The sequence below is a fragment of the Vanellus vanellus genome (genome assembly GCF_965231255.1).
Source record: "Vanellus vanellus genome assembly, chromosome: 1".
NCBI lineage: Eukaryota > Metazoa > Chordata > Aves > Charadriiformes > Charadriidae > Vanellus > Vanellus vanellus.
Window position 1 is genome coordinate 65096564 of NC_138905.1, and position 20731 is coordinate 65117294.

The 20731-nt window shown below is 44.1% G+C and overlaps 1 protein-coding gene across 3 annotated transcripts in view; it reads left to right on the plus strand.

The window, feature by feature from the left end:
- CREB3L2 (cAMP responsive element binding protein 3 like 2) overlaps window positions 1-20731 on the plus strand; it is an 81464-nt gene that overhangs the window by 42664 nt on the left and 18069 nt on the right. For all 3 annotated transcript variants that reach the window (XM_082479697.1, XM_082479698.1, XM_082479699.1), the window contains exons 2-3: window positions 2841-3057; window positions 20351-20517. In XM_082479697.1, coding sequence (XP_082335823.1) covers window positions 2841-3057; window positions 20351-20517 — 384 coding nt within the window. The remainder of the gene's footprint in view (window positions 1-2840; window positions 3058-20350; window positions 20518-20731) is intronic.

The following is a 20731-nucleotide window of genomic DNA, read 5'->3' on the forward strand; positions in this document are numbered from 1 at the left end:
TATAACATATGAAAGATTCCTGTAACTCAAGTGGTGGTGCTTTTTATAATCACTGAGTGAGAAGTCCGGATCCCTAAAATTATCTGTTCCCGGAGTTCAGTAGCTGTGTAGTCTGGCCTGTGGCAATTGTTTGAGGCTTCTCTATTGCCCGGTATTCAAAGTTATATCACAGACCATTAAAACTAAGATTAAAAATTACAATGAAGCTAGAGAATCATATAAAAAACTGATTGACCATTTATTTGCTATCAGACAATTCTCTTGTAAATGCAAATTCTGTGCTTCCTCACAGCTTGCTGCGTTGCAGCTGCACGTGAAAAGGAGAAAGCTCAAATGCTGATGAACATGTTGAACATCCTTCCCCACCCCAAGGTTCTCTTTCTGATTTGGGGAAGTTGAACGCCTGTTTCCTTCTTTACTTTTCCTGAAGTGGTTTTAGGAAAATTCCCCATTCAGAAAGAAAAAACCTCAAAACCTGACTTAACTGACTTTAATCAAATGGAAAAAGTACAATGGTATTCAAAATTAATTTCTTCCATATCGAAGCAGTAGTACACAGAAAGCTAATAGAAATCTTTATTTGTGATTTTGTCAAAAATAGCTGAGTAGCCTCTGGTCATTTTGTCTTTTGGTTGAGTCTTTTAAATTAGAATGTCTAAATAGCATCAGACTAGGTCAACACTTAGGTATGATATTTTCAAGGATGTCATCCTCAGATTGGATGATGTTGGTGATAAAGTAGCTGTTAGTTGAAACCAGGGTGCAAATATCGTAGCAGCCCTATTTCAGCATCTGCTAGTCATCAGTCAGAATAACACATGCAAGAATTAGAAAGTGGGAAAGGTTCTAGCCAACTTTAGAAAAATATGCAAACATATATAATTGACTGTCACCATTACCCCAAATGAAAAGAAGGGTGTCGACTGTGGCGAAAATATTCTCCCTAAGAAAGGCACTGTTTTTTATAGGTTCATCCATAACTTCTGTCGTGGTTGGAAAGCATTTCTGTTCCTTGTTTATGCTCTCATGGCTGCCTACTCAGTTTTACTCATGCACCAGGGTGTTCAACTAACCTTGAGCATCCTTTTCCTTTCTTCTTTGCGCATCCTTGCAGATGTTGGGAAGCAGCCCTGGATGTGAAGTCCTAGTGAGTCCCTGGTTATCAAAATTAAAATAAACAAGGATTTCTAAGGTAGTCATGACCCTCTTGCTGAGTCATCTGAGAGTTTGTTTAGCAGTGTTATCACTTATGGCAAGTAAATATGAGGCTACAGATCTGTTTTGACATTTGTAAAGGCTTTACTATAGCTAGCTTGCTATTCCACCATAGTAACTGCAGTCCTCTGTTTATTGCCTTATGCTTAGTAAATATTTTCTTTTCCTCAGTGTCAGTCAAAATTGACTGAAGCCTTATTAATTTTGAAAGAAGGCACAGTTAGCATTCGTGAGCATCTTGGAAGAGGCGCTCGAACTTCCAGGGGACTCTGTGAGAGCCGGCTGTGCTCAGCATTTTTCAGCATCAGGCTTCAAGGCCACGGATGCTGCTGGAGCTGTGAAATGTGCGTGCATGGGAGTGTGGGCACACCGCTTCCCTCATGGATTTATACAATATTGACTTGTTTAATTCTTAATTTAGCCTACAGGAAGCCGAATCTTGAATTTTACTGTTTGTTTCTGCAGGAGAGAGCAAGACGAAGAGCCAAGATCAATAATGCTTGCAAAACCAGAGCAAAACAGACTTAGGCTTTTGTAAGATCATGCCCCAGGCGACAGAGACTCCTATATAAGATGGTAGATAATGCCTGATTGTTTGGAAAAGCTCGCTACAATTCATTGTACAAATATTTTTGTACAAAAATAGAATTCTTTGTGTGAATGAGTTGAGCAGGAATGGTTTCTTGCACTGTATTTGCTTGGTCTGTCAAAGAAATAGTCTTCTGATGATGGAAACAAAACCAAGAAGAGCGGCAGAGTTTTTGGCTATTGATGGGAACTGCATTGGAGTCTCAAGGAGGTAGACCGGGATGTTTGGTTTGTGCTTATTTTGAATAAGAAACAAACACAAAGTTATCCTACTAAATACAGCATTAACATGTGCTGTCAGTATAATGGATTCAGGGTAATAAATAAAGTGGTAGTTAGTACTGGCTATCAGGAGCTCCAGCTGTGGGGCCTAGAAGCTGGATAGGGGCTCTAGTCCTCAGTGGAATGCATTTCTAAAATAGATACATAAATCAGCCAGGAAACCTGTTTTATAGCAAACGTGTTAACTGTATGGCTGGGGACGCGCATGGACCCGTTTTCCTAGAGCGCAGTGTATGTTCTGCACGGCTCAAATAGTCATACATGGTGTCAGAGTCTGTGTCTGAGTGTGTTTCCTTTTTCTTCTCTGCTTCAGTGAACATTAACCCAATATATCCTATTCCATGCATAAAGTGATCTGGTGATAAATCCTGCTGGATCTTTCGCGCTGTCTGGGTGAAATGTGCTTTTCCATTTTTGGTGGCATGCTGTAGTGAGCACCTTTGGGGAGGGGGGAGAGGAGGCTGCTTCAGGACATAGCTACTGTGCTTCTATTTTCTGTTTTCATTGCAAGTTAATCACAGGCTCGTCTGTTGTAATGTATGCCTCTGAGAGGACTTTTGTTCTAGCTGTAGCTCTTCAGCTTGAAGTAGTGATTGGAGAAGGAGGTTGTTAGGCAGGGCTGGTAGATCCTGCTGCTGACTGGTGCAGATGCCCAGTGCAGATACTGGAATTATTCTGATCAATGCTCTCCTGTTGTTGGCATGACAGGCAAGGAGATAAACTTCCCCCCCCCCCCCCCCTTTTTATCTCCACAGCACTTCACAGAGTTCCTGGATGAGTTTTCACCAGATGTCCTAGGCCAGCTCTTGAATGATCCCTTCTTGTCTGAGAAGAATGAAATAATGGAGGTGGAACTGTCTCCAGCGTCCCCAGCACCCCTCATCCAGGCAGAACACAGCTACTCCCTCTGCGGGGACTCTCGACCCCAGTCTCCCTTGACCCACATCTCAACCGATGACAACTTCCATGAAGGTAGTACTGATGCGCGCGAAGTCTGCTGACATTGACGCACTAAACCCTTCTTCGTTTGTCGTGGTGATGCAGTAATGAAATGTTCCTGATGGGGTGATGATGCCCTAAGGGTGCATGTGAGTGCTCGGTGCTAACTGAAATACCTACAATGAAATCACAGAAGGGATTTGTTTCTTTTAAGTCTGCAGGCATTGTGAGTAAAGAAACTTGTCCATAGACAGGGAAATTGTGCTCGGCAGAACTTACTAACTTTGAACTATAAACATTTTTCAATTAGAAGTAAAGTGCCCATCAAAAAGAAATGGGAGAAGGGCCAGAAATACACTTGTTTCCATGTATCTGCATCTGTGGTTGTTGAAAATAAATGGAGACTGATAAACCAAATGAGTCAAATGAGGACCACCATGAAGTCTGAGTACTGTAGAACATGACATGTAAGGAAAGGATGAGGTGGGTTCTGTTTGGTCTTCAGGAGAAGAGACAAAGGGGGAGATCTTATTGCTGTCTACGGCTATCTGATGAAACGGTGTAGAGAAGACAAAGCTGGACTCCTCTGAGATACACAGTGATAGCACAAGAGGTAATGGCTGCAAGTTGTGAGAAAGGAAATTCCAGTTCATGGAATCACGGAGTTTCAGAGTTGGAAGGGACCTCTAAAGATCATCTAGTCCAACTCCCCTGCTAAAGCAGGATTGCCCAGAGCACATTACTCAGGACTGCATCCAGGCGCGTCTTGAAAATCTCCAGAGAAGGGGACTCCACAACCCCCCTGGGCAGCCTGTTCCAGTGCTCTGTCACCCTCACCATAAAGAAGTTTTTCTGTGTATTTGAACGGAACTTCCTATGTTCTAACTTGTGCCCATTGCCACTCGACCTGTCACTGGGAACCATTGAAAAGAGCCTGGCTCCATCCTCCTTCAGCCCACCCTTTAGATACTTGTACGCCATAATAAGGTCTCCCCTCAGCCTTCTCTTCTCCAGGCTAAAGAGTCCCAGCTCTCTCAGCCTTTCCTCATAAGGGAGATGCTCCAGTCCCTTAATCATCTTAGTTGCCCTTCGCTGGACTCGCTCCAGCAGTTCCCTGTCCCTCTTGAACTGGGGAGCCCAAAACTGGACACAGTATTCCAGTTGTGGCCTCACCAGTGCAGAGTAGAGGGGGAGAATGACCTCCTTCAACCTACTGTCCACACTCTTCCCTATGCAGCCCAGGATTCCATTGGCCTTTTTGGCAACAAGGGCACATTGCTGGCTCATGGATAATTTACTGTCTACTAGGACCCTCAGATCCTTCTCCTCAGAGCTACTTCCCAGCAGGTCCACCCCTAACCTATACTGGTGCTTTGCATTCTTCCTCCCCAGGTGCAGGACCTTGCACTTGCTTTTGTTGAACCTCATTAGGTTCTTCTCTGCCCAGCTCTCCAGCCTGTCCAGGTCACGCTGGATGGCAGCACGGCCCTCTGGGGTGTCAGCCACCCAACCCAGTTTGGTATCATCAGCAAACTTGCTGAGGATACACTCTGTCGCCTCATCCAGGTCATTAATGAATATATTAAACAAGATTGGACCAAGTATTGATCCCTGGGGGACACCAACTAACCAGTTGGGTGTTAGTAAAATTATTTTCACCATGAGAGGTGATCAGACCTTTGAACAGGTGTCCAGAGAGGCTGCGAAGTCTTCAGCTGTGGAGATACTCAAAGATGGGCTAGGCAAGGACCTGAGCAACCTGATCCAAATTGGTGGTACTCTGAATGAGGAGTTGGGCAAGATGGTCTCTAGAGGTACCTTCAAAGCGACATGATTTCAGGTTTATTAAAACCCAACCAACCAACCTTCTAAACAACAATTATTTTTCGGTCGTGAGTATCTGGAGCTTCCTGGCATCGCAAAATGAAAATCAGATCATCTTATTTATGCTTCTAAATACACATTAAATACAAATTTACATTCCTACATTACATGTAGGAATGTAACTTCAGGTACTGCCCCAGTCTTAAAACCTGTCTTGCTGAAGTCCTAGGTTGTTCTTTTTTCCTTTTCAGAAAACAAAGAAAAGAGCAAAGAAAAAAAAATGTCCTTCAAGAAGTCATTGGTGATCATGTAAAGACATAATAACTGCAACTTTATAGATTCTGTGGTTGTGGGAAATAGTGATGCATAGAAAATGATGAAAACCAACAGCATTTTTTAGCAGTTATCTTTACTTCAGCAGTTACAAACATCTGGAGGGGAAAAACGGGAAATGCAGGAATGGTGGGAGGAAGGGATCCAACCGTCTTGTTTTGGTGTGAAGATGCCTGCTGGCAGGAAGGGGAGCTCAAGTTAAAAGCAAGGTTGGCGGAGGAGCAAGGCCATGAATATCTGGTAACTATTAAGAATAATCAGCATGGCAGACTTTCACTCCTAATAATTGGTTTATGTCTGCAACATTAGCTTTACAGTGAAAAGCAGTAGAGTACTAAGCTGCATAGCAATAAAAGGGAGAGAGAGAGATTAGTGCTTATGCGTAAGCATTAACGAGCTAAGCTGTTTATGAAGATCCACCAGGACATGAGTTTTCAAAGGCTGACAGTTTTGTAGTCTAAAGCCCTCTTTTAAAACAAGATGCGGTCTGTTAGAGATTTCACAAGAGGACAACTAATAAACCTGTGAGAAGGCTTTTCAACATGAGACAGGGGTTTTGGAGATGATCTGGAAACATCATCTACATAAAGCCTTCCCATTTTATATTTCCTGCCTGTTTTATATGAATATCTTTAAATTAATATGTACAGAAGATAGAAACCTTAATTGTGGCAGGAGAAACAAGCACAAGAAACTTCAGAAAGCAAGCTTCTCTAGAAGTTAATAGGGAGAAGCTTCAAACTAGGCTAAAAGTGAGAGGAGTTTCCTTGGGGGAAAAATCTTGAAGAAATTCGTACTGCTGAGACCTCTGGGTAATTAATAGAGCTCTAGTCAAAGGATCCTTTAAAAAGCCAAGAAACATTAACAAGTGTGTTTAAAAATAGAAAATGAATGGAAAGCATTTCATCTTCTGTTCACTCTGCAGAGTGTTTCATAAGAGAGGAGGAGGAGGAGGAGGAGTTGTTCTTGATGTTTGGGATTTTATTTAATCTTAACCCTGGAATCATGCTCACGACCTTTCAATACCTATTGACTTCAAAACAGCGAAGCTCAGAGAAATACTTGAGGAAATTGCAGAATTACAGTTAACATGGCTGTCTGATAGATATCCAAAGGCATCACCCTGACGATTTTTCAGTTCTTGAGTCCATGAGAGCAAGAGAGGAGGATTTTGTGGGTGGCAATACTGCAGGGTTTGGCACTGGAGATTGAAAGCATCTCCATTGTTAGACAGTGGAGGTACACAGTGATCCTGACAACTCTGGTGAATGCCAGTTTCCTTGGCAGAGTAGGGGGACAGCTACTGGGAGAATCAGTGTCCTGTTGTGGAGCAGGAGGTACAGGGTATGGAGGGGATAGTCCATGTGCTCCAGCATGATATCCCGCTGCCAGGGAACTGGGAGTGGTTTTGTGGAGTGGCAGGGGCTGAGAAACAAGGTTGGCTGAGGTCCATATATAAATGTGTAAAAGATTTAAATTCTCCAAATAACCAATCCACCGGGCAGATTGGTGAGCTCTTAGAGCTGTCGTGTTTTCATGGTTTTTCCATGGTGAGGTTTCGTGATCTGCAAGGACTGGGAGTAGAAATGAGCTGGTGAGTTCATGTATGACACTTGTGTGCATGTGCATGTGCAGGTGCTGTGGACCCATGTGCCTGCAGTCAGCAGCAGTGTGAGGAAGAGGAGGATGGCACAGAGCAGTTGTGCCTGGGTCTGAAGGCCGTTGAGAAAAAGGCTCATCTTGTTTGGCACATGATCTTCAAGACAGGTTTAAGCCATTCAGTGTCTATTTCTGTTTTGGTTTTTTTTTTCCCTGCCAAGTCTCTGACAATCTTACTGAAAATGTTATTTAATGTTTCCTTTCGGACATTACAGTGGAGTGAATGATTGCTCTGACTCTGTAAGCACCTTCTTACCAACTGTTGCAGGGCAACAATTAACTTCTGCCATGAGCCATTCTCATTGGTCACTTGGCCACTACCCAGCCATTACCATGATTTCTACAACCGCTAAATTGACCTATTCATGTAACTATAAATCTTATATAAAGTTTTTTTAAAGAGTTCTAGAAGTGTAAAACCTGGCAAACTCGTAAGCCTGGGTTTAACTCTTCCGAGAAGTCCTGTTGACCTCAAGATGGGAACAAGTTTAAGCATCCATAAAATCAAGGTCCCAGCAGCAGTTTTCCCCAGTTATTCGCTCTTTTGACTTCACTGTTTTGAGGGTATTTCCCAAGCTTTGTGCAGAAGAACTTTTCTGAATACTGGCAGGTTGTTGCTTGTGTGGGGTCTCTGAAGGCGTCAGTCCCTAAATCTCCAGCCTGTGAAAGCGTTGGCAAGAGCAGCTATTTTAAAGCAGATGTGAGCAAGATGTCTGACATTTAGTTGTTTGGTTCCCCCCCCCCGAGAATCTATTCTTATATTAAACTTTGTAAAAGCTTTTAAGACTAAAGATACTAGAGACAGAGATTTATAGGCCTGACCTGCTCGCTTGCAGCTGGCTGATCATGTGCTTTTGTTTGCCTGAACTGGTGAATATGGCACCTGGTCTGGGGGAATGCTCCAGGCTGTAACATGAAAAAGGAGGCTTCATCCCAGGTACCAATGAACCACACCAGTTGCGCTGCTGCTTCTCACACAGCAGATTTCTGCTTTCTAGTTGTGAGCCCTGGGATTTTTGAGACAACTGCAGAGTAGCTGTGGAGAAGCATGGTGGGTAGTTGTGAAGTGGAAAATGCTTCTTGGAAGGAAATGAAGAAGCTGGGAGAGGAGGCTGAGAGTAGGGCTGATGGATAAGGGAGACCTCTTGCTGCCCATCAGAGACTTTTGGGGAATAGGTTCACTTCTGACAGTTGTAAACGGTTAGGGGAAAAAAGCTTTATTTTTTGTTACAGTTGGTGTGTGTCTGTCTGCAGTTTTGCAGTCTCTGCAGCCTTTTGGAAATGGAGGACTGTGGGTCAGATGGCCAGGAGCAAGGCGAGAACCAAGTTTCAGCAGGGACTATGGTTAGCCTCCTGTGTGACTTGAGATGCGAGTGTAAGGTCCTTCCCTGCCCTCTGATACCTCATCTTGTCAGTCATAGGCACAAACTTTAGGACAGTAGCTGCCCCTTGTTTTGGACGTGTGAGATCCATAGGCGAGAACCGAGTACAAGTAATACTGAGGTTGTGGCATCTCCATGGGGCTTCCCGTCCTCTGGGATCAGCTCAAGTGATAGGGGGTGGTTTGCAGTGGCTGTGTGTTTGGTTTTTGTGTGTTTTTTAGTTTGTGAGCCTGGCAGGGCTCAGACAGTGGAGAGCCGACTAATCATTTGTATGGTTTCTTTCCTCAAATTGTGGCCAGGTGGCGGGCTGCGTTCCTTTCCCCGACCCCTGAGGGCTCTGCTTTTGAGACTAGTCTTGGTCCCCACCTGCCCCTCCTGTTCATGCTCTCCTGATCAGGAATGCTTTGAAGTTACTGTTGGATTTGAAGCGGCTTGTCTTGGCAAAAGGTTTGACAGACTGATTGCAGAAATGGTATGTTTCTATTTTACGCTTAACTGTGCCAAAACTGGGGCTGGCCCCAGAATAGGACCTGTATTGTTATTGGGCTTTTTACTGCTGAGGTTATGTTTTCCTGTAATGTGCTTAAAAACCCAAATTTTCCTTTTTAAGCTTCAACTCTATGTCCTTAGGTGGTTTGAAAAAGAAAAAAAACAAACAAGAAACCTAAACAAACAAACAAAACCCTGAAAATCATTGTATTTGGCTCCCACTTCTACAGGGCAAATAGCCCTTCAATGATAAATCCAGCCCTCATCTCAAGCAGCACTTTGTATAGGAAAATGCTTGCTTTTACCTATGGAGTCCATAAGCAGTAACTGATGTCATGTGCTGTCTTTTCGCATAGAGGCACGTGTGGGCTTGAGGCTCAGTATGGTCTTCATACATTTTATATATATACACATATATACACACATATAATATATATGTATATACTACGTATATATTAGTCATATTTATTATGTATTGTAGGTTATATAATATATCCTAATTTTATTTTTTTATGTAGGCTTATACAGAGAGAGTGAGGCATTGGCCTGCTTCTGTCTGTTGTTTTCCAAATACTGAGTCATAGAATCATAAAATGAGTTGGAAGGGACCTTAAAGATCATCTAGTTCCAACCCCACCTGCCATGGGCAGGGACACCTTCCCCTAGACCAGGTTACTCAAAGCGCCATCCAGCCTGGCCTTGAACACCTCCAGGCATGGGGCATCCACAACTTCTCTGGGCAACCTGTTCCAGTGTTTCACCACCCTGAGAGTACAGAATTTCTTCCAAATATCTAAATAAATCTACCCTCTTTCAGTTTGAAGCCATTACCCCTTGTCCTATCACTACACTCCCTGATAAAGAGTCCCTCCCTATGTTTCCTGTAGGCCCCCCTTCAGACACTTGAAGGCCGCTATAAGGTCTCCCTGGAGTCTTCTCTTCTTCAGGCTGAACCCCCACTCTCTCAGCTTGTCTTCACAGGAGAGGTGCTCCAGCCCTCTGATCATCTTTGTGGCCCTCCTCTGGACCTGCTCCAACAGGTCCATGTCCTTCTTATGTTGGGGACGCAGTACTCCAGTTGGAGTCTCACGAGAGCAGAGGGGCAGAATCACCTCCCTCGCCTTGCTGGCCACGCTTCTTTTGATGCAACCCAGGATATGGTTGGCCCTCTGGGCTGTGATTGCACATTGCCATCTCATGTTGAGCTTCTCATCAACCAACACCCCAAGTCATTCTCGTTAGGGCTGCACTCAATCCATTCTCCACCCAACCTGCATTTGTGCATGGGATTGCCCTGTCCCAGGTGCAGGACCTTGCACTTGGCCTTGTTGAACTTCATGAGGTTTGCATGGGCCCACCTTTCAAGCCTGTCAAGGTCCCTCTGGATGGCATCCCTTCCCTCCAGCTTGTCAACCGCTCCACACAGCTTGGTGGTGTCGGCAAACTCGGTGAGGGTGCACTCAATCCCAACCTCTGTGTCACCAACAAAGATGATAAATAGTCAATGAAATGTGAACAGTGACAGTGAGACCTCCTCTGCCCTGACTTTAAAGAAAATGGAACTGGACAACGAAATTCACTTGTGTTTTGAAAAGATGCTGTCAAAGCCATACTGATAATTCTCGCAAGCACATTCCAAGGCAACTTTTTTCCTGTGTGGGCTTTTTATTTTTGTGTGTTTATTTAGGAAATGGGGAGAAAGCCATTTAGTGGTGATAGCCTGTATTTGGGTTATTTTTATATGGAAGGGCAGCAGTCAGTTCTTGTCAGCATCTGCAGTTTTAAAGGATGAGAAGACTTTTGAAGTTTTATACTTCCAAAGTCTGAAATCTCAGTAGGTCACTGAATCAAGACTGTAAGTTCTACTTGGGCAGCTGTGTCTGAAAAACCTCAGTTTTGATTTAGAGGTGGGCATTTTGATGCTTACTTATGCTGACTGTTAATAATTGACAACTTTATTTGCAGTCCTTATGGCCTTTTTTCCTGCTGGAGTAAACAACCGGCTGCTCTCAGAAACCTCTTTCCCCAGCTGTTTGTAGGCTGAGATTAAGTTCCCTCTTGATTTCTGCTTAGATACAGTTTAAATGAACTGCACTTCCTTGGTGTTTTCCTATATAGGGTAGCTTCTGGACACTGAGCTATTGCAGTTCCTTTCTAAACAAAGGGACATTTGCAGTTCTTTTCCAAAACTCTGTGTCAAGTGACCACAGCAGCTGATTTCCCAGGAATAGTTTCCCTAATGATGCACATTAGGGGAATACTCCTCCCACTTCCAGTCGTGTTGTTTCTGAAACCAGTGATCTCATTCTCTCTGCAGTGCTGTACTGGGCATTCATGCTCACTTCGTTATGTGCTGTGAGCATCAAGTCCTCTTAAAGTGTGTCGAAGCCTGATTGCTGCCATAATATGGATATGCCTTCACAACATCCGTGTGGGGTGTGGGTAGAAAAATTCGGATGGGTGAGAGAGTACTGTTTTATTTGAACACAGTGCTTCTGTGGGTAATTTTTGCATATCTTAAAAAAAAAAAAAAATCATAGTCTTTTATAGGACATTTAATAGTATCAGGCTTTAAGGCTGTAAATCCAAGCTACCACCTCAGTCTGTGCCTCGCTCCCATATATGTAAAGGGTGATGCTATAAAAATAACATTTTTCTACCCCTAGGCAAAATAATTAAAAATATCAGGGACTGTATCCCATCTGACAGCTATGCTTGTGTAAAGTCTTAGTCTGAAGGGAGGTTAAGGCAGAACCTGTAACCTCAAGACATCTGGCTGATTTTACATGACATGATGATTCTGATTGAAAACTGTCAAATTCTCCGCAGGAAAGAGGGTATTGACCCTGGCTGTTTAGGTATGGGGGGAACAATGTGTCTTTGGTTCTACCTTAATAACTTTGATAGCGATCCAAATAATCTGTGGGTTTTAGATGGGCTCCGTGCTGCTCGAAGCGAGGATGCCCGTTTGACTGGTGATCCTTTTCTAGGAGAAAGGCTACATCTGCTATGCGTTGTGATTACTAGTATCGCTGCCACTCATCTTTGCCTGTTTATTTAATTTTCCCTGCCTGGCACGTTAAAAAGAACCCCAATGTTTGGTAGTCAAACAGTATCTCCTTTGTCGAGGCTGTTTCGAGGGCTTCGGTTTCATTATTTGCGGTGGGAGTGTGTGTGCATGCTGGGAGGGGGAAATGCCATCTGGAAAATCTGTAAGAGAAACTGTTTGTCGATGAATGTGGGCTCTCACCTCACGGAGGAGGAGAGGGGGGGTAGCGGCAGTGGTGTTGGAGTTCAGCATTTCAGGCGTGATAAACAGGGCTTGTGTCTGCCGGGGGGTGTTACGTGAGCCCAGCGCTGGGCACCGGGGATGGTACGAGCCCAGGGGCAAGACAAGGACACAGTTATTCCCCCAGAAAGGTCCAACTTGCCTTTGGGAGGCTGGAAAGGCTCAGACCGCAGAGCTGGGGACGCTGAACTTCCCTGCCAGAGGCACTTCCAGCAGCACGCCCGGAATCTATGCATCAGCGGAGGCCCTTTCAGGTTCGTGGTGGGGTGTTTCTGCCAACAGAGAGCAAGCGGCCATTTCCCCCCCAAACAAGTTGTGAGCCTCTTCCAGGAAGTGTTTTCCCCATGCAGTTAGCCGGCTCCCAGTTTGCAGCTGTATTTCTGTGGTGTAGAGCTAGTGATCACCCTTGGATCCTGCTACTAGCTGTACGGGGGCGGCAACCCCAGAGGCAGGACCCAGGCAAGGACCGAACGCTTGTCTAAAGTGCAGCTTTGCAAATGTGGACCCTTGGTGCAAGTTTAAGCGGCATCTGAGTCAAAGCGTCTTATTAACATGCGATGAGCCGAGTCTGAGGCTGCATGCTGTTGTACATGGCACGGCTGCGCAGAAGCCATGCCGGCTCTGCATCCAAGCCCTGCGGTTCATGACGGCAGTACAAAGGTCTGCCATGAACCAAAAGGAATTAGCTGAAGCCCTTTTGCTCAAATTCGTGACACAGCTGAAGAGGGGGATTATTTAAATACCCTTGGCTGGAGAACAGTTTGACTCATTAGGGATCTTCTTGCATTAGCCTGTCCAGAGATGTCTCTTCTGATACCTGTGCAAAGCCCTTTGACCAGTAGTCTGTTGTGGTCTCCTTAAGTTTCTGGTTTTGTCTTTTTCTAGCTGTTTAATCTGTTGCCTGGACAGTGAACTTCGAGGAGGTGAGAGCTGCCTCTTCATTCTGCTTATACATGTAAGGATATCCCTCAATGCTTCTGCAGGCCTATAATTGCAAGCTTGTTTCAAACGACATGCAGCACTTGCATCTATTTTCGGTGTGATTACAATCTGTCACGGCGGTAATGGGGCTGTGGGGGTCTTTTTTCCCTTCAACATTAGGTTCAGTTGTACAGCCCTCGTGTGGGTTTGTTTACCTGGTGGTGCTGTCTTCCTCTTTACTGCAGGGGAAAAAACGGTGAAAATCACGTTTCGCTGAATTCTTGCATTCTCTCTGCTTGGGAGGGGGGAGGAAGAGATACAGAGTGCATCTCTAATTTCATTTGTTTAACAATACACAGCAACTCACTGAAGCAACTTGGTTACCCATGCAAAAAGTGTTTCTGTTAAACTCTTTAATGAATAGTGCTGAAATCAATGGGAGGAGCAAGGGAGATCTTTTTAGTTACTTCATAAGCTCTTTTTCTCTGTACATCTATCACAGAAGGTAAAATTTAATCAATATTGGAGAAGATTTACTTTTTCTCAGGAAAAGAAGTGCTATGTTGGACAAGGTTGAAGAAGTAGAATAATGTTGGATAGAAATAATTTAAAAAAGGAGAGCAAAACTCACTGGGAACTCTGATATTAAAAAAAAATGTACAGTTGAAGTAAGTATTTTTGACCTTATTTTCCACTTTTCCTACCCTGCCTTCCCATAATATTATATGGAACAAGGAAAGAAGCAAAATGTTGCAGTTCTTCAGAGAAATCTGAGTATCCTAGAAAGCTGCACATGGTGGTGTTAAGAGAGTATGTTTGATTTTTTTTTTATATTATATATAATTACAGATATACTAAAAATGTTTTTTAACAAACACAAAAGTAGCATATATTAATTCTGCCATGTACAAACACAGGCCTTCTTCACTGTGTGTTTTCATGTATGCCTAAATCACGTGCACACTACGGATGTGATGCTTACAGGAGCACTGAAATCCATTTCTGTTGAAAGCTATCATCATAATGTATATGGTGTGCAGCATAGAAAGAAGTTGGCTTGGGTGTGTTGTGCACGCAAAGGCAAGCACTTGTGCATAACTCGGTCTTCGTAATGGACTTCAAAGATCTTAAGCTTTCATTGTACAAAATGTTGCGTAGCCTTTTCCCTTTTGGGTGTAGTGATCTGGAGAAAGGAAAGCGAAAAGGGAAAGTCCACTTGTAGTACGCTGGGCAGATCCTACTTGCGTTGTCCATCTTAACTGCAGATGGTGGAACCTGGGGCAAGATTAGGGCCTCTAAAATAAAGGCAGAGGACAGAAGGAGTTTGTTTGCTACTTGGACACCTTGCTGTAGATATGCACGATGTGCAGTGCTTACACTTACAGTACTGAGGGAATTATGTGCCATTTTGAGCTTCCTCTCCTGCATTACCGCGTACACAGCATCTGACAACACATTGCATGTTATATCTGGGACCAAGCTGGACTCATGATAAGTGCAGCTGGGAAAGAAGAGGACATGGTTAGAGTTTTTCCTATCAGTGAGAACTTTGCTCAATACACTGATTGAACTTACTTTGGTGCGTTGTAAGGTTCCTGCCTTTTTTTTTTCTTTTTTTTTAAGAGAAGATGGAAGATGCATGCTAAACAGGAGTCTGCAGGAAAAGTAGGAAAAGCTTGATGACAAAAGGAGCACACAAAAGCTTTCTGAAGAAATGTAATTTTAGTTTTGGACACAGAAGATAAGATCTTAGATGCATGTGTCACAAACCCTGGGGTTTTTGGATGCTGGATTTGAAACTCTGACATTTAACTTGCAGAAGTGGCTGCACCTGAAAACTCAATGCATACTGTGTTTTCATAAAGTATAATAACAGTGCTAAATCATCTGAAAAATCCAATTCCAGTTGTCTCCAGTTGGCCATTTTAAATTACTAGATATTTTTTGGCCTTAATCTCTCCATAGCTCACTTGAATTTTCACGACCGCTGTGGAAATTAATTCAGGTTGGTGAGGCATTTTGATTGTGCCCTAAGAGGGAATTAAACAGCTCTGTGGAAACAGAATTTGAATTGTATTTGGTAAAGGAGAGATGAGCCTGTGCATGAAAAAATGAGACTAACAAAACATGGTATAGCTTCTCAGTTAGGGGAGCGCCATGCATTCCGCATGTTGGGTAAGGCACAGGTTTTTCAGAGAAGTTGTTTGATCGCATTATTAAAAAATTCCTATTTTTAGGTGTATATAAAGTGCAAAAATACACTGAATTAAACCTTTGTAGGTACTGCTTAATACCTGGGTACTTGCAACGTTAATGTTCAGTTAACATTGTTCTTATATGAACTTCAATAGTGCTAGCGCTTTGCACATAGAAGCATTAGCTGGGATTTTGCTAAGTACTGTGTAGACTCCTCAAATGACATATTTCATGTGCCAAAATGCCTAGCATTCGTGGACTTATGAAAGGGTGGGTGAAGGGGAGTGCTTCTCATCTAAAGAGTCATTGCACGATAGAGCTCTGAAGTTCATAGGAAGTTTGAGTGGGGGTAAAGCAGTGGTATCATTGGTTCAACAGTGAACTTTGGAGTCGGGATTTTGAAGCTTGAGAAGAGATTTCTAACAGGCAACATGACCATCTTTAGGATATGGGTTTTCCTAGCCATTTGAATAGCTAAACCTCTTGTTCAGGCTTTCTTCTCTTTATATCTCAATGGTTTGCAGTGTATTTTGTCTCACCTTAATAATTCAGTGTTGCCCTATTCATATCCATCTCGAATACCATCACCAAGATAATTTTCTCAGCCTTTTGTTTTGGACTCTGTTTCAGTAGTTCATATGTATCTTCTGGATCATATAAAATATAAACACTTGCCTTTAATTTTTTGACACCAGTCATCTACTCTATTTCCACAACACGTCTTGCTTTGGAGAAGACACCTCCCTTCTCCTCCAGTGGGTCCCTTAAGCCAGCCTCCATTGCTCTTTCATTTCAGTATTTCATGTGCACCTTCTTGCTTGTTATTATTATTCCGTAAGACCTCTCGTGGTTCTTCATACCCCTCCATAAGAAATACTGTTGTCGCACAGCGTGGGCCATGCCTCTCAGTATGACCAGTATTCCGCAGCCTGCTCAATTTTCCCCCTATTTGCCTAAATTTATCTGGTTTTGTGCAGCATGCTCACTGGGGCAAGGGCTGCCACTTTGTTCGGCTAGCACAGTGCTTGGCTAAGTAGACTGAGGTGCTTAGGGGCTATTATAAGAATAAACTAAGAATGATTTTCAGATAACATCAACCTGCTGTGCTCAGGAAGAGAAGAAAGGAGAATGGGAAATGTCCTTTCAGCTCTCTTGGAGAAGAGGAGAGATATTTGATGACTTCAGAAGCTGGAATGTGTCAAAAGAAAGTAACTCGTTGCACAACACTGACCATGATAGCGAATGCATAACAGGGGCTTGGAAAAAGCGGGGAGAGGGGAGGATCAAGGTGGGATTCGACCAGTGTGTTGCTCCATCCCTTCCTTTCACAGGATTGTTCATCTGCAATGACAGCTGTCACCATGCATCATAAGAGATAATGTCAAAAAAGCGTTAGATGCAGTTCTTCAAAGTTATCTCAGGGTTAAATGTGGCGTGTTGCTGTCTCTGAAAACTATCCGTAACCCCAGGAACTGGTTAGACTGGCTTTAAAGCCTAGAATAACTCCGAGCAGTTTGTGCGGATCTAAGTGGTGATGGCAGGGATGTCAGGTTAATCAGCAAAGTCAGGTTCCAGGGGAGTTAAATGACCAGCCGAAGGCCAGCGTATCTTGCTGTCTTACAGCAGCTGAATCCTCACGATGAGTTTGGGGATTAGAGGTGATGAACATCACAAAGTGCAGCCTTAGAGGACGTGCCCTGTTTCGCTGGGCACCCACGGCTAGATTTCTCTTCTACTTGCATGATGATACAAATCTCAGAAAGTTCAGGGCTGATTACTTGGTTCACTGATAGCTCTCATTTGTATGTAGTCTTCCCACCCAAAGGAAGTCTGAAATAGATTAGATCATAGTGCTGCCACCCTGTACCTCGACTCAGAGATGTGAGAGGCAGCAAACAGAGGCTCAGCACAACACGATGTGGGGGAAGTTTTGGCAAAAGTTATCCAGACAAGCATTTGAAAGTTGTATTTGCCAAGAGATTCTGGATTTCCAGGCAAAGACACCACTTCAAAGCTCTTATCTGAGTGATCTACACACAGCAAGCTAGAGTGTGTCCACAGACCCACTGCGTATTTCATTGCAGTCAGCAGGGAGGGGAGCTACGTTCTCGTGTTTGTGAGTAGAGAGGCTCAAGAAGACTTGAAAGAGAGCGATGTCGTCTCTCCTGAGTTAATATTTAGACAATGCTACCTCTTTTTTTCATGTATACTTCTATTTTTATATTTCTGCATTTCCCAGAAAGCTTTGGGAGTAAGCCCTCCAGAAACTTAAATACAGCATTTAGCCCTTGCCGTACAGTTACTTCTCTTGGCAGAGCTGTGCTCACTGTTCTTGAGCTTCTGATTACAGGATACGTATTTTTCATTTTTAATTCCTTGGTGTGTCTTTACTCAAATTACCTCCTTCCTTGCCAGCGGTGGAGGTTAGGTCCCACCACAAAGTAATTACTAGCACTGGAGATGTACATACTTCTCCCTTCTTCCAGTCACCCAGCTTGTGCCCAGTGCCTGTGTGCCGTACGCGTGTGTGGTCTTAATAGTAAGGAAATATAGCAGCACAGGGGCCACAAGCTCTTAATTTTTTTACTTGTTTGCAGCTGAACTCTGTTGACATCTCACCAGCTTGATACCTTCAGATGTGTAAGGGTCTTGTGTCAGCCTTGCAGACTGCTGGTGGCACGGCCACAGCACCCTGGCTCCCTCCTACCCCGCTGATCACAGAATCACAGAATGGTCAGGGTTGGAAGGGACTTCTGGAGATCATCTAGTCCAACCCCCCTGCCAGAGCAGGGTCACCTACAGCAAGTTGCACAGGACGGCGTCCAGGCGGGTTTTGAATGTCTCCAGAGTGGGACACTCCGCAACCTCTCTGGGCAGCCTGTTCCAGTGCTTTGCCACCCTCAAAGTAAAGAAGTTCCTCCTTGTTTCAGAGGGAACTTCCTTTGTTCAAGTTTGTGCTCATTACCTTTTGTCCTATCACTGGGCACCACTGAAAAAAGACTGTTCCCATCCTCCTGGCATTGATAAGATACCCCCTCCGTCGTCTTTTCTCTAGACTAAAAAGACCCAAGTCCCTCAGTCTTTCCTCATAAGAGAGATGTTCCAATCCCCTAATCATCTTTGTAGCCCTTTGCTGGACGCTCTCCAGCAGTTTCCTGTCCTTCTTGAACTGGGGAGCCCAGAACTGGATGCAATACTCCAGATGTGGCCTCACCAGGGCAGAGTAGAGGGGAAGGATGACCTCCCTCAACCTGCTGGCCACTGGCCACACTCTTCTTGATGCACCCCAGGATGCCATTGGCCTTCTTGGCCACCAGGGCACATTGCTGGCTCATGGTCATCCTGTTGCCCACCAGGACTCCCAGGTTCCTTTCCACAGAGCTGCTCTCCAGTACAGCCCCCAACCTGTACTGATGCATGGGATTATTCCTCCCCAGATGCAGTACCCTACACTTGCTCTTGTTGAATTTCATAATGGTGCCACATGCAGTTAATTCGAAGCTCTGCTGCTGTTTACTAGCCATACTGTGTACATGCTTGCTCTCTGCTTTAATTCCATATATGCAGTAATTATTCTGTTTGAAGGCAGGAGAAAGCTTTGAAAGAAAGATCAACGCTCTTTTCTCTTATGTATATTTGGCCTCAGATTCCAGCTGCTTGATTTATGGATGTGCTTCTCACAACTACTGACGAGTTGTGGCAGAGGACCGCACTGTACACTGTTGGGATGCAGTACAGATGGTGTAGGGTACTGTCCTGCAAGAGAAAAGACCTTACATGACTGAACTCTAGCAATAAGAATGGGAATTTTTTTAAGGCAGAATTGCAAGTGCCAAAAATGCATTTGTATTGTTGTTGTTTGGGTTTTTTTAAGTGGTGTTGTTAATAGCCTTGTGGAATTGACTAGACTAAGGGCATGATATCTGTGTATTATATCAAAGGATGAGAAGCGGGGGGTGTTTAATGAGGATGTATTGGATAGTGTGGGACCTAAGCGTGACATAAATAGTATGGAAGAAGGGCTTTAAAATGTAATGGTTTCGGCTGGGGTGGAGTTGACTTTCTTATTAGCAGCTGGTATAGTGCTATGTTGTGGATTTGGGAGAAGAATGGTGTTGATAATGCACTGGTGTTTTTAGTTGCTGCTAAGCAGTCAAGGCATTTTCTGCTCCTCATACCATCCCGCCAGTGAGTAGGCTGGGGGTGCACAACGAGTTCGGACGGGATAGATCTGGGACAGCTGACCCCAAGTGACCAAAGGAATATTCCATGCCATATGATGTCATGCTCAGTATATAAGCCTGGAGGAAGAAGAAGGAAGGGGGAGAATGTTCAGAGTGATGGCATTTGTTTTCCCAAGTAACTGTTAACCGTGATGGAGCCCTGCTGAACCCCTGCCTGCCAATGGGGAGTAGTGAATGAATTCCTTGTTTTGCTTCACTTGTGTGCGTGGCTTTTGCTTTACTTATTAAACCGTCTTTATCTCAACCCATGAGTTTTCCTTATTTTTCTGATTCTTCTCTCCATCCCACTGCGGGGGAAGAAGTGAGCGAGCGGCTGCGTGGTTCTAGTTGCCGGCTGGGATTAAGTCATGACACCACTCAAAATATGCAGCCTGTGCTGTGACTTCCAGGGGCTATGGGGAGGAAATGAGAATGATCACCATAGCACTGGTGCTCCTGTGAAATCATCAAAGCCTTTTATCCTCTTTTATACTTACTAAGTGAATCCTTGGGGGAAAAATTTTGAAGTTGAGACTGCGAAAAATCCTTTGTTCTTAGAAGTATAATATCACCGCTCTGGCTATTTGATGATTGTAAGCAGTAGAAGGAGCAGAAGTCTGGCTAAATGCTATCTCTACAAGGAGGAATAAAACTGAGTCAGCAGACATTAGTGTGTGTATGACATGGCTCCCTGGCTGTTTTACTCAATGGCTTGTTTAGTCTTGTTCTGCTGTGTGTTAGCAGCTTTCGGCAATGTACAGTGATTAGTGCTCTGTGTCTTTCCTCGCTGGTCCTTTCTGTATCCTGGGGCTAGGATTAGGTTACAGCCCTGGAATGGCACGGTTGTCTGCATTGACTGAGCGCTGAATAGTAAGGGCAGAGTTTTGTTGATAGACTGAAATGCCTTCTGTGTTTGTTTCCCTTCTCTGGAGGAGGGGTGACATTATTTTCATTTGTAGTCTTTCTGTCTCTGACTTAAACATGTGGTGTCCAATTTCCTTCCCTGGCAGGTGACCTGGAAAATGAGGAATGGTGTCTGGGTACAGAGCTGACTCCAGCAGCAATAAAGACTGAGCCAGCGTTGTGCGAGACGTCAGGCCTTGCTCCTTCAGTCAGTCTCACTGTCACGGCCACGTCGCTGGAGGGGGAACAACCTGAGCTACAGACAGATGCCCTGGTACATGCAGAGTTTCTCTTCTCCTCTCTGAAAAATTAGCTACAGATTCTCCTAAGACTGTGTGCCAGTGTAGCTTCCTTGGTGCCAAAAGTTGTCAGTTCAGGGTGCACAGTGCAATCTACTTTAATGTTTTTTAATGTTTGCTGGTGTCTCATTACTGCTGTAAGAGCTTGTGTTTCAAAACAGTTATCTGCATCTTCAGGTCTTAACTTTT